At 32.8% G+C, this 12789-nt stretch overlaps 3 protein-coding genes across 3 annotated transcripts; 2 read left to right on the top strand and 1 right to left on the bottom strand.

Annotated features, from left to right (window-relative positions):
• Nucleotides 1–5: 5 nt before the first annotated feature.
• Nucleotides 6–1472, top strand: RNJ42_01847 (uncharacterized protein; the record flags this gene model as incomplete). Its single annotated transcript, XM_071052012.1, has 1 exon — nt 6–1472. The coding sequence occupies one exon, from the start codon at nt 6–8 to the stop codon at nt 1470–1472; it is 1467 nt and encodes a 488-aa protein (XP_070907402.1).
• Nucleotides 1473–4546: 3074 nt separating this feature from the next.
• On the top strand, nt 4547–5305 carry RNJ42_01848 (uncharacterized protein; the record flags this gene model as incomplete). Its single annotated transcript, XM_071052013.1, has 2 exons — nt 4547–4711; nt 4979–5305. The coding sequence occupies 2 exons, from the start codon at nt 4547–4549 to the stop codon at nt 5303–5305; spliced, it is 492 nt and encodes a 163-aa protein (XP_070907403.1).
• A 6060-nt stretch (nt 5306–11365) lies between these two features.
• Nucleotides 11366–12277, bottom strand: RNJ42_01849 (Transcriptional activator HAC1; the record flags this gene model as incomplete). Its single annotated transcript, XM_071052014.1, has 1 exon — nt 11366–12277. The coding sequence occupies one exon, from the start codon at nt 12275–12277 to the stop codon at nt 11366–11368; it is 912 nt and encodes a 303-aa protein (XP_070907404.1).
• Between the last annotated feature and the right edge of the window lie 512 nt (nt 12278–12789).

Genomic DNA, 12789 nt, shown 5'->3' on the forward strand with positions numbered 1-12789 from the left:
TAATAATGTATGGATATTTTAAACCGACAATCTCTGGGATATATACTTTTTATATCGAAGGAGATGATCTTTTATATCTAAATTTCGGTGCTGGTAATGCTTTTGATTGTTGTAAGCTAAATACAACTTATGATAAGTTTGGGAATTACCAGGCATATGCTATATGGGGTTCAGATCATGTTAAAAACCAATTGAAGGTTAATTTAGATGCTGATTATTATTACCCTATCAGGATGTTTTACAACAATCGTGATTATGTTGCGGCATTATCTATCTCATTCAGTATTGATAATGATCCTGAAAAAATAAATGATTTCACAGGATACTTATACTCTGTCAATGATGAAGAATTGGGCTGTTCAAACAATATTGTTTTTAATAGCACTTGCGATAACGTTCTCTCCCCCAAGACATATAGCACCCAGATAATAGATAAGTGCAATTCTTTAGAAATACTCACGGATGGAATTACTGTCTATCATATTAAAATACCCTGTTCGACAACTGCTACCTCAGTCGAATGTATCAATGGTTTCTATGATCCTCTACATAACACTTGCGTTCCTGCTAGTATAGTTTACAAATCTACTTTTGCAACAAATACTACACCTGTACCAATCAATACAGAAACTACTTTATCTAGTAAAACAAATAACCATAAGTCAATAACGACAAACCTACCAAATGTCATAACTATTACACCACGTGCTGCTCCGATGGTGACTACGAGTTTCGAGCCTGGCACGCGAGTTGGGACGGAGACAGTGACTACGATCAGCACGTACACTGTTGGGACGGACAACGTGACGACTCCCGAGACGATAGTGGTGGTGAAGACGAGAACGCCGCCTGCTCCGGTGGTGACTACGAGTTTCGAGCCTGGCACGCGAGTTGGGACGGAGACAGTGACTACGATCAGCACGTACACTGTTGGTACTGATCACATCACTACCATCGTCGTTATTGAGTCATTTACTTCATTTACCGGATCTAGTTTGAAAATCAGCGAAACTAGTCCCCGCAGTTCTTCTTTGAAGTATAGTTCTACATTTTCATCTAGCTATACTAAGTATGCGAATTCCACTCGGTCCTCTATAACTAAAAGTTCCTCTATTGTCAGCTCAATGAAATTATCAAGTATTTCACAAGAATCTATTTCAAAGATTAAAAGTTATGCTTCTCTAATAACATCTGATAGTAGTGTGAATTATAGACAAACAACAACAGATAGCTTTACGTCTTCAACTAGTACTTCTGTCGGAAAATTCTCTACCCCAGGTGAAGAGTTAATAACGACTGCTTCCGCTAATAGTAAAATAGGTGAGAAAATAAGCTCAAAATCGTCTGGTCCATTATCGAATGGTAATTGGGCCACTATTAATTTTGATACTCAAATCTCAATCTCAAGCGACTTCCAGCAGTCTCATCGCTCAACTAAAGATGGTGTTTATAAGACCCCATCGCCCTTCTGAAAGTTTATCAACTAATCAGGAAGTAGTTGCTCAAGCAAGTGCTAGTAACGTAAACATCAATGACAATATTTCTTCAGTTAAAAATTCGATTTCTAAAGAATCTGATTCCTCATCAAGTTTAATTTCGATTCCAGAATACTTCAGTACTACATCTTCTCCTGTTCGGTCTGAAATCCTTACATTATTCGATGGCTCCTCTTCCATAAAGAATAGCAGCTGGTTAGCTACATTCATAATTTCACTATTAACATTTATGGTAGTGTAATTGAAAATTATCAATCTTAATTTAATTTTTTGTTATAGAATTTTTAATATTATACATGTTTTAGTTCCTTCGTAATTTATAATAAATTTGCTTTAACGTATAGATTTTCTTAGCTTCTATCACTGATATGCGCTTAATATTAAATATTCACTTTAAAAACATGAAAATCTTGCTTGTAGTCGTCATTCAATCGGGAGATTTGAATTCTTCTATATGAAAGAAGTTCTGTTACCCGATAAATATAATGGAAATTTTCAACAATGCTGTTCTTATAGATGAATTGTAACATGCAACTCTTCTTTATCCCAAGTTCAGTTGATAAATTTGTACTAGTCTTTTAGATATCAGAGTGGAATAGACAAAATTAATAGCTTATTAATAGCAAGAATATTCTTACTCAATAAAATTTTAGTTCATTCGTACTTCAAGGTACTAACTAAAGGGATATGACATTACATCGCTAATATAATGATGATATCATCAGTTATTAGATTAAAGAAGTCAGATTGAGAAGCTACGAACATCTACACTGTAGACCTAAAAAAGCTACTTGACTGTAATTTACCGGGGCAAATATATTAACAACATCCACTACAACTAAGAAACCAAATTAAAAGACATCTATGATGATATGGTTTGGTTTTTATATCAGTCTAAGTAACTGATATAATGTAGAACTAAAAACTTCTGAGAAAACTAGTTTACTTCTTAAAAATTCAGAGAATTTGACTTTTAGTATTAACATTGTCTAGATTTGTAGAGAATTTAACTAGCAATTGGAAAGCTAGTGTTAAAAATATATTGCATTCAATTTTGAATAAAAAATCAAGAAAATTTTGCCCCCACTAATAGAATGGTTGGAAACTATAATCTCCAGTTTAAACTTCCCAACAAAATGGATAAGTTCAAAATATAGACTTTGAAATGTTAACTGGTGCAAACTATATTGATAAATGAAGATAATCTTAATATATGTGAAATGCAATACCGTATATGTAATTGCGATGAATTATTTTTCGATTATTTTAAAACTTCCACATTTAAAATTTACTACTAGTTAGTTATAGCCGAACTTGATACCTTGTATAAATAACTGTGATAGAAAGTAAAAATATTATTTAACCTTACAGTCAAATCAATATAAATATTAACAAAATTAGATACGATAGTGCAAAAGGACCGAATTTAACTAAAATTCAATATAAAACCTACTCTTGTTGTTCAGAACAAAATAGTTCAGTCTTTAGTTTTACTTCGTCTTATATCTCTAGATATTGAAATGTAGTGTGTAAATCTTATCTGGTAACCGTAATCAAAAATAGCTATTCAACAAAGTATCTGAACATTCTGAACAATTTTATCATGAGTTTTGTTTTCAATAGACCTCGTGTAGCTGTTCTATTGTTAAACCTGCTATAGCCGATGTTTTAGCACTCTATTCACCAGAGAACTCACTCAAGATCACTAAAATTGTTGGATTAAACCACATTTATACAAAGCAGAATGGTTTGATTAGAAATACCCAAGAAAGTTACAGCCTTTAAAATTATATGCAATAGTATAAACTAGCAGAACTAACATCCCTACAATCAAATAATTTTAATACATTAATAGGGATATACCATAATTGAAAAATCCAAAATTAGTTAATCCGAGTCTAAACAGTCACTGCACATAATCGTAAGCAGAACCACATCAACAATAATACATAATAAGGTAGCTTTCTAGAATTTCAAATTTTACTGTTTAATGTTTAATACAGTATAGGAGTTACGAACAGGTATTGTTCGCCCAGAGGTTTCCAACAACTATAGCATAACAAGAATAAATAGCTACAATTATAAATAAGCTAGTCTTGTAGTATATAATTATATAAAACGAATAGATATTGTTGGTTTTTATTTCTTTATCTAATGACATGTATAGATAGTATATTGGTTTGACATGTAGAGATAGTATAATGGTTTGAATAAAAACATTAATATTTTATGGTCTTAAAAAGTGATATTCTGTGTTTTTCCTATGCTTAGTTTGACATTAGTTGACTGTTAATATTTTTTTCGTAGTTTTAATGATTTGTAAAAAATTCTATCACTAGCTTACTTTTATTCTAGTTATTTATCTGAGATTGTCTATGTATGCCGACTGACAGAAAATATGAAGTAAAAATAATACACTCAATTATTGACGTCCTTCAAAGATATTAGCTAATTCAAAAATAAAGCACCTTAGCACTTATCATCTGAGATAACAGAGTTATAATTATTAGGTTTTATAATTATGCATATAAGATTAATATATTTGCATATTCTTTTTTTGTACTCAGTTCATAGGTTTGGCATATTCATTTGCATATTCAAACATTAAAAATCATCTTCTGTAAGGAATCTCTCATTAATTTCTGTTTGTGTCCGTATTATAATTGACCTTTTGTTCCCACTCCGAGAACCCCTAATCGACTTTATTAAAATATTTTGTTTTCATTTTCTGAATCTGCCATATATTGACTGTGGGGCGGGAAGTATAAAAAAAGGGATAAATCTTCTACGATTAACTTCAACAGGTTTGGAAGACATATACCCGATGACGCATAACACGATGACACAAGGGTTTATAGTCAATTCACGAAAGTGCATAATATTTACTAACGATGCAAATGCTCACAAATAAATAAATATAAAATGAGAGTAATTGCATCTGTAGATTCAAATACAGTTTCTTTATCTTCTCTATATCAAAAAGATATCATAACCAGTTAGTATATTCTTGAAATTCATATCAACAAAACAAATAAAGTACAAATACGATAATGTCTAAGGTTATTTCAGTAAAAGGTGTTTCTAGACGTATTGTTAAGTCTATTGTTAATACGCTTTTTTCTCTAAACAACGATGTTGTCATCTATGGTATTGCAAGATTCGAAGCCCCACTGAAGAAGTGGAAGGAAACTTACGGTGACAGGATCTTCGACTCTGTTGGATCACTGAAGAGGCCCCTTTGAAGAATTACGTTATGTCTGCAGTGGAAGGTCATGTTAAGATTGATTCTGTGGTGGCCACGCTGGTGTCTTGGAGCCAGTACAAAACGTCAACGAAATTGATGTCAACGGTTGGAAAAATTTGTTTAATATCAATTTCTTCAGTATTGTCTCTTTAATTAGCTTAGCTTTGCCACACTTGAAGAAGACTAACGGTAACACTGTCCTCGTCAGTTCCGATGCCAGTGATACTTACTTCAACAGTTGGGTGCCTACGGTTCTTCCAAGGCCGCCCTAAATCACTTCGCTATGACTCTATCCAACGAAGAAAGGGCTGTCAAGGCCGTTGCTGTTGCTCCAGGTATTGTTGATACTGATATGCAAGTTAACATCAGAGAAAAAGTCGGTCCAAATGGTATGGATGAGGAAGCTTTGAAGATGTTTAGGGACTTGAAATCACAAAACAAGTTGGTAGATAGTTCTGTTCCAGCTACCGTTTACTCCAACCTAGCACTCAATGGTATCCCAGACTCTGTCAATGGTAAGTACGTCAGCTACGATGCTGAAGTCTTAAAGGGATACCAACACTAAAATCTACAGGGAATTATGAGGATATATAATTTCCTTGTTCAATATATATGAAAAATCAAACTTCGAATTCAAAGGTCTATAGAGTATACAACGGTAAGTACATCCATTAACAAAATATAATGAACTGAAAATTATACTTCTTTTATTATAGACAAACCATTCCAAAAAGTCTATGTAGCTAGTAACATTAAAGAAAATAATGCAAAGTACCTATCTCTTGTGGTGAATGGAAAATGAAATGTAAACAGATTCCTACTGAACAATTTTTACGTCTAGCTGGTGGATAACTTCATTTATATTTCTTCCCTTATTGCAATCATTCTTGCTGGTTATATCTTATGGCGAAATCCATGATATGGATTACCATCTTCGTCATGTGCCATGTTTCTCTGCACGCTCAATAAATATATCACATCACACGTACTAAATCACACCACTCCCGTCCCCAGCTATATCTCGCGTTTTTCGCAACCCCTACAGTACTTTTTTATTTAATTTTTTATTTTTTTTAAAAAAAGAGATTGCAGCACCTGAGTTTCGCGTATGGTCACCCACTACACTACTCGGTCAGGCTCTCACAAGCTTAACTACAGTTGATCGGACGGGAAACGGTGCTTTCTTGTGGATATGGCCGCAACCGAAAGGGTGTGAATATCCAAATAATATATCGACCTTAACAAGTGGGGGGCGGGGGGTTTGGGGCCAGATTGGAGGGGATGTTTGTATGACAGCGTGTGGATGTTAAATACTGTACTGGGGCAGCAAATATCGAAGAAATTAAAGGTGATGTTTTTGAAGTTGTGGAGGGCTGTAGAGGGGTCGTATTCGCGGATATGTAGTTGTGATCGGTACTTTAAATGGGTTCCTTGTCACAGGACCAATTAGATGACCATGTGATAAACAGCACTGTATTGAGGCAAATTACTGCATTAGGGTTTAGTCAAAGGCGGGCTTAGGTACATTTTAACATTATGCGGTTGTAAAGTTTGTTGTATAAATTATATCATTCGGAATATATTGTATATGTATATATTTCTTAGTGTTAAAATATAAATATTGTGAGCCCAAGCACGATGATAGATTTCTTAAGAGAAAAAATTTTCTAATCAGGTGATATTACTGGACATGAAAACTTGATTTAAGCGATCTGTCTACTTTGAGTTATATTGTTGATAACAATGTTGTCAAGTCCATAATTTCAGTTTTGACTTCTCCAAAGGAAATAGGCATAATCATGCCGATATATCATCAAACTTCAAAAATGATAAATCATCTGGTTGTTGTGGGAGTAACATTAGTTTACTCAAGGTAATTAATGGTCTTTTACTAAGTCATTGGAGAAGATATTCGCATGGATACGAGCAGTTAAAAACTGTTCTTAATAAATAAAAACATTAAAAATTTAAATGACTATATATATATATTTATATACATGTATTGTATACAAAAAAAGTTGAGACAATCGAAATATAGAAACAATTGCGACCGAACGAACGAAAGAGCAACAATAATATAGAAAGGAAGTTCTTAACAAAAGGAAAAACCATAGGCATAACAAATGCTCATTTTGTTCCTTTACAACAAAATATTCGAAATATCTCAAATAAAAGATAATAATAACATCATTACAGCTACCCATACTTTGTTCATGATGATTGAGCCCCTTGCATTATATTGGATGGTGTTCACGGTCAGATGAGTGGAGCATGATAAGAGCGTCGCAGAGCCACTCAATCGAGTACCTTGAACACCGTAAGCAGATCTGGTTCCTGATATACCAGAGTTCGTACCAATGTTAGATCTAGTGTTGAATCCAGTGTTAGAACCAGAGTTATAACCAGTATTAGAACCAGAGTTTGATCCAGTGTTAGGACCGGCGTCGGAACCAGAGTTGGAACAAGTAACTGGTTTACTATTAGATGCTGCACTAGCTTCGGACAATATATTGCCTACCGTATTAAAAATGTAGGTGGTGGAACCGGTGTGTGTCTTGCCGTCGGAGCCCACAATTGGGTAGTAGTAGATCACATCTGTCTCGGAAGAGCTGCCCTTGCTGACTGTTGTAGTTATTATGGGGGGATGGGAGTATGTAGGTGTCTCAACAACGTCAATTATTCTGGTGTTGTTTTACCATTGGCTCCAACGATTTGAGTTGTTGTTGTTAATACTGTTGTTGTGACAGTGTTAATTCCTGGTTTAAATGTTTTTGAAAGTATTGCTTCTTCTTTCCGACATATCGCAGGGTCGGAAGTATCTGGAAAATTAAGCAATGAACGGGCGGAGTAATATGTGCTCCATTAGGTGCAACCAAGTCATACTTTAGATAACCCCATTCAGCAGCATTAGAACTTTAAATGGATAGTATACACCTTTAACCAGATCAATAGTTGCACTTTTTGAGGTAAATTTTCCATTAAGCCAAAGCCTAATACCATTACTAGTAAAATCCTAAGAACTTGTCTTGGAGGAATGTGCAGTAAAATAGTCAAAAGCGTTCCATCACCTATTGTAATGACAGCAGAACCTATATATAAATAAAGGCTACTTTCTCAATGTCATAAATTTTTTTGACTATCTGACTTCTTAATGAACTGAGCTATTATCTCATATTGGTGAAAAGTTTCTGAGATTCATAGCACCATTAGTAAGATAGAAACGATATAAAATGCCCTACTCTGTAAGTATAATATAATAGGGCTATATCTTCCATCAAGAGTTTTATAGTATACCATACTTTTGAATTGTTTTGAGAGTTATACAATTCATTATATTACTACTTAGATGTTTTCTATGCAGTAAATTTCATAGTATGGGGCTATTCCTTTCTCCGTACTTTACATAACAAAATAGTTACGTAATTCAGTTTTATTTTAAGGCAACATAGATATAATCAGTTTACAGTTCATCAGAAGGTAATAATGTTTATCATACCATAACAAATAACTTGGTAGTTACCTTCGAGCTAAAGACGATTATTTTAGATTATAGGAAACTAATCAGGGTTTTACGCTGCACTGCGAATTCTATGGTTTATGCGGTCTTGGTAGTGCTGTACCGTCAGAGGTTGTGAGAAGGTATTTACCATAAAACACATTTAATTACGTACAGTATCGTTTACTCGGTTTTACAAACAGTACAAATATTATAAATGAATACAAAAGATTTAGCTATCTTAAGTTAGTTAGGAAATTAGCGCGCAAAACAAATATACGCTTGATTCAATTAAGACATTTCATTAAATGTGTATATTATCCCTCTTTTGTTTATTTTTCAATCCCTATGTATAGTTGCTCTCTCCTAAATATTTAATTACGTGTCAAGAATTTCTCTGTCTTTTCAAATGATTTGTGATTATAAGGAAAAATTTTAACCTACTGAAAAGACTTCTAAATATAACCCTCTAAAAAATTTGTATGCTGAACTACATTCGAGATTTCTTGAGGCATTTACACTGCCAACATTACTTTTTTCTCTCCCCCCCTCCAAGCCATATTCCTGCCCCCACTCCCCATGTATCCTGGACGATAGGAAGCAGGACAACTATATACCGTGCCTATCTATTTCGCCATTGGAATTCATCAAAAAAAAAAGTTGCTACGTAACGTGTTACGATTAGAAGACTCTGCAACCTAAAAAGTATCGAGTAATTTTTGATTTCCGATAAAATACATCTGACAGAAATTTCTGTGTATGAAAAAGAACAAGGCTCGATTTTAATAATTATTCTATCGACCGTATTTGTTTTTTCAATATTTATGTTTTTCTTCTATTGGTTCTAAAAGTCGTCTAGAAGATCAGGTAGTAATATTGTAAAAAAATGTAGAGATTAATTCCCCATTATACTCTGCGGGGTGAATCGAAGCTCTTTTTGTATGATTTTTTGCTTCGAGTCTCCGCTGTTTCATAGAACAATTTAGTTAGAGGGGTGTCACATCACTCTTATGAATTTGAGAAAGGATGAATCCATTATATTATCATTTGCTTCTCACAAAATTATGTAAGTTTGAACCAGATGTTACCAAACAGTTATGTGTTATTATTAAAGTATAAATTTATGGACTGTAAAATATATACAGCCAATAAATATATTACATACACGTCAATTTAATTTCTATAAAGCTTAGCTGTTACAATAAGAGCTGTCCATATCAAATAACTATTGTAATTCGTTGGATAATTAAACAAAATTATATATTTGTTAAGTACTACTGTAACTGTTAAACAAATTGTGAACAATCTACAATCTGCTGACGAAAAGAGTGAATATTCAATACTCCAGGAATTTGAAAATTAATTACCTTTATCGGAAATAATATGGATCAACGGATACAGATTCTTCGTACTAAAAATACCTCAGGATATTTGCATGGACAGTATTATTCTTATGAACATGAAGAACATGAATGACATGAAGAACGTTACATGTGGTAACATAACTATACAACATTATCTATCTAGTTTCCAATATGTAATACTACGTGTTATGTTTCATATACAAATTTTACTTTAGATTCTGACAATTAAATAGAAAATTAATTTGAACAGTGGTATTGTATTGTATATATTTTAAGAATATGTGAAGAATGACGCGAAAGAGCAAATATTCATAGTAATAAGAGTTAATCGACCTCTTATGTTCGTTTTTAATATATTATGAAAGATGCTTTGTTAACATAATTACGCTATCTTATTGTTAGGATATTTTTTTTTCACTGCAAGCAAATGCAGGTAGAGACTTCACAAGTACAAATTTCTTTTTACTGAAGAAAATATTGAAAAAATAGCTATGTTGCAAGTAAGAAGTTAAATAATCAATCATTTTCGGGATACAATAAAGGCCTTGGGATAACAGCAATAAACTACCTTTTAATAAGAAGTATATTGGTGCTACCATAAAATTTGATCATTGCAAATTATTGAAAAGAAATTTCATAAACCTCAATTTGGTTTCAGGCATGGTAATATAGTTTATTCAATATCTAGAAATACATGGGTAATTTCTAATAGTTTACGGAAAGTAGTAAATGCAGTATCTTGAAATTTCTTATATATCCTTTTGTATTTGAGCCAGTATTTTGACTGTATAAAACATGATAACAAGTGTTTATTTCGAATGATTGCCTTTGTAAAGCATTTATCGTGATTATTATCTACCTCACTCTGCTACGATTCTTTAGCATTGGAACCGAACAACATCGGCTACATGAACGACAATTTTTTTAAGAGCAATTGAACATATATAGTAGATTTAAGTGATGAATTCTGACCTCCACCTCCTCGAATATGAAGAAATATCAACTTAAAGTGGAAACTTGTATCTATTTTAGATAAATCTGGAGATAAACTAGATATATGGAACCAAACTCCTTAATATGATTAACAAATTGGTAACTTAATTACTAACCCAAATATGTTAACACTTCTTAAAGATTTTGATGCCCAAAATTTTTACAATGTAGGTTTTTAGTTATTCGGACTATATACCATGTTAATAATGTTTACTCTTGGTTAAGTCACCATAAGTACATTCTTATGAATACAGAAGCAACAATTAATAAGTAATTGATGATTGTAATATCACTATAATTGAATAAGTATATTTCAATCCCAGATGTTTTAAAAAATTGGTTAGTTATTGTGTTTGATCAAACTAACAATTTTTGTTGATATGAAATTCAATAAATAGCAAAAGCTGCTAAAACAATGATATAGTCTAAATAAAAACGCAATTGTAAACTCTCTATATAAAAAAATGAGAGGAATCGACCTGTTAAACTAGATAATTACTTTACCTGAAGCATACAACTAACTTTATGAGATAATTCATATAAATATCACCCATGCTACATGCTACAGGTGGTTCTGAAAAAGTAGTCCATAAAAACCAAAAAATAAAAAACAAGTAGATAAAAAGATCACATAGAATATTCATCTGCATCAGGTTTGCTTTTTTCTTTCTTGAATAGAACACAACTCAACATTTATGTGTGTGCAAGAGCAGGTCTGTAATTTGTGCACATTAATTTCTAATCCCTATTAAACAAATCTACTGTAATTTAGCTAATGAAAACCATTTGAAAACTCTTTATAATGATCCATATTGAATTGATCGCTAATTTCCATGCTATTTTCACTTGTTTCAGCACTATCAAAGGCAGTTAGAATACAAGATTGGTTGTCACTATTCAAATGGGTAGATTGACTCTCAGTTGGAGTGAACCATTGTATTGGAGTTCGGGAGACAGAAGCAACTCGATTTGCTTTATTAGCAAATTTATCAGATGTTGACATAAACAAAGTTAACGGAGTATATTCAATTATGGAATCGGACCTTCCATCAGTTGTACAGTCTGAGAGATTGATATGTGGTGAGATAGATTGAGTTGCATTTTCGGAAGTCAACGGCGTTAATTGCCAAATATCTCTTACAAATATGGATTGCGATATACTATTTTCAGGTTTGGTACCTATTTGTGTTCCCCCCACTAAAGAGGCCTTTATATGACTTTTATTGTTCTCACCTGTAGTACAACAATCATCCAGTTCTTTCCCCCGACCTAAGGCTAATATAGGTTCAGACCTCGTGTATTTGTTAGAGGTGACAGTAAAGACAGTTGGGGTAGAGGTAACCAGATCTGTTTGCCATTCTAATTGACGGTAAAATTTCCACATATCTTTGTCTGAAAGAAGAGATTCGACATTAATTTTGTCTTGAAGTTCATCAATAATTTGTCTCATAATACTGCATTTTTTTTCAAGAGTCTCGACATGCTTACGTTTTCTGACTCTGGAATTTCGAGCAGCCCTTCTATTTCTCAAGACTTTTTGGATTTTTCTGATCTCTCTTTCCTTATCAGTTTTGGCTCTTTTTCTTGGGGTCATCCACGTCTCAAAAGGGGCATCGTCTCCTGGATTTAAAATTCTTTCTAGTTTGAAAGCATTAACTGGTTTCGATTTCATAGCATCAGACATCTTTGATGCGCGTCTATTTTAATAAAAGTAATAAGTCTAATTCCAGTATAAGATAATAAAGAAAGTGGCTTTCTAAATGGAAAAGAATCAGAAACTTTAAGATATGGATAAGAGGTTAAGAAAAAAAAATATTGTCCAAATTGATAGCTGAAAGAGATGAACTCATCGAAGATTAAATATATGAGATAAATTTGGGTTACTTTTCTACTTGTGTATTATTATATGTGAAGGGAAGGGGTCGTTCAAAAATAGGAGAATACCAATCAAGAGCTGGAAAAAGCAAATTGTTATGGTGATTAATTAGAATAGGAGGAATCTAGATGTTTCGTTATTGTATTATCATTAATTAGTTTGTTTTGAAAGTAACATAGAAGCACAAAGTAAGGAATGCTTGCATTACCAATTAATTTATTTATAGAAGAATTCGAAAATTATTGGGAATTACCAAATAATATGGTAAGAAATGTACATGTGCGTTTTTGGCTATATTTTATGATATATTGATCTTGAGA

Source organism: Nakaseomyces bracarensis (assembly GCF_045282275.1).
Source record: "Nakaseomyces bracarensis strain CBM3 chromosome Unknown Scaff7_0, whole genome shotgun sequence".
NCBI lineage: Eukaryota > Fungi > Ascomycota > Saccharomycetes > Saccharomycetales > Saccharomycetaceae > Nakaseomyces > Nakaseomyces bracarensis.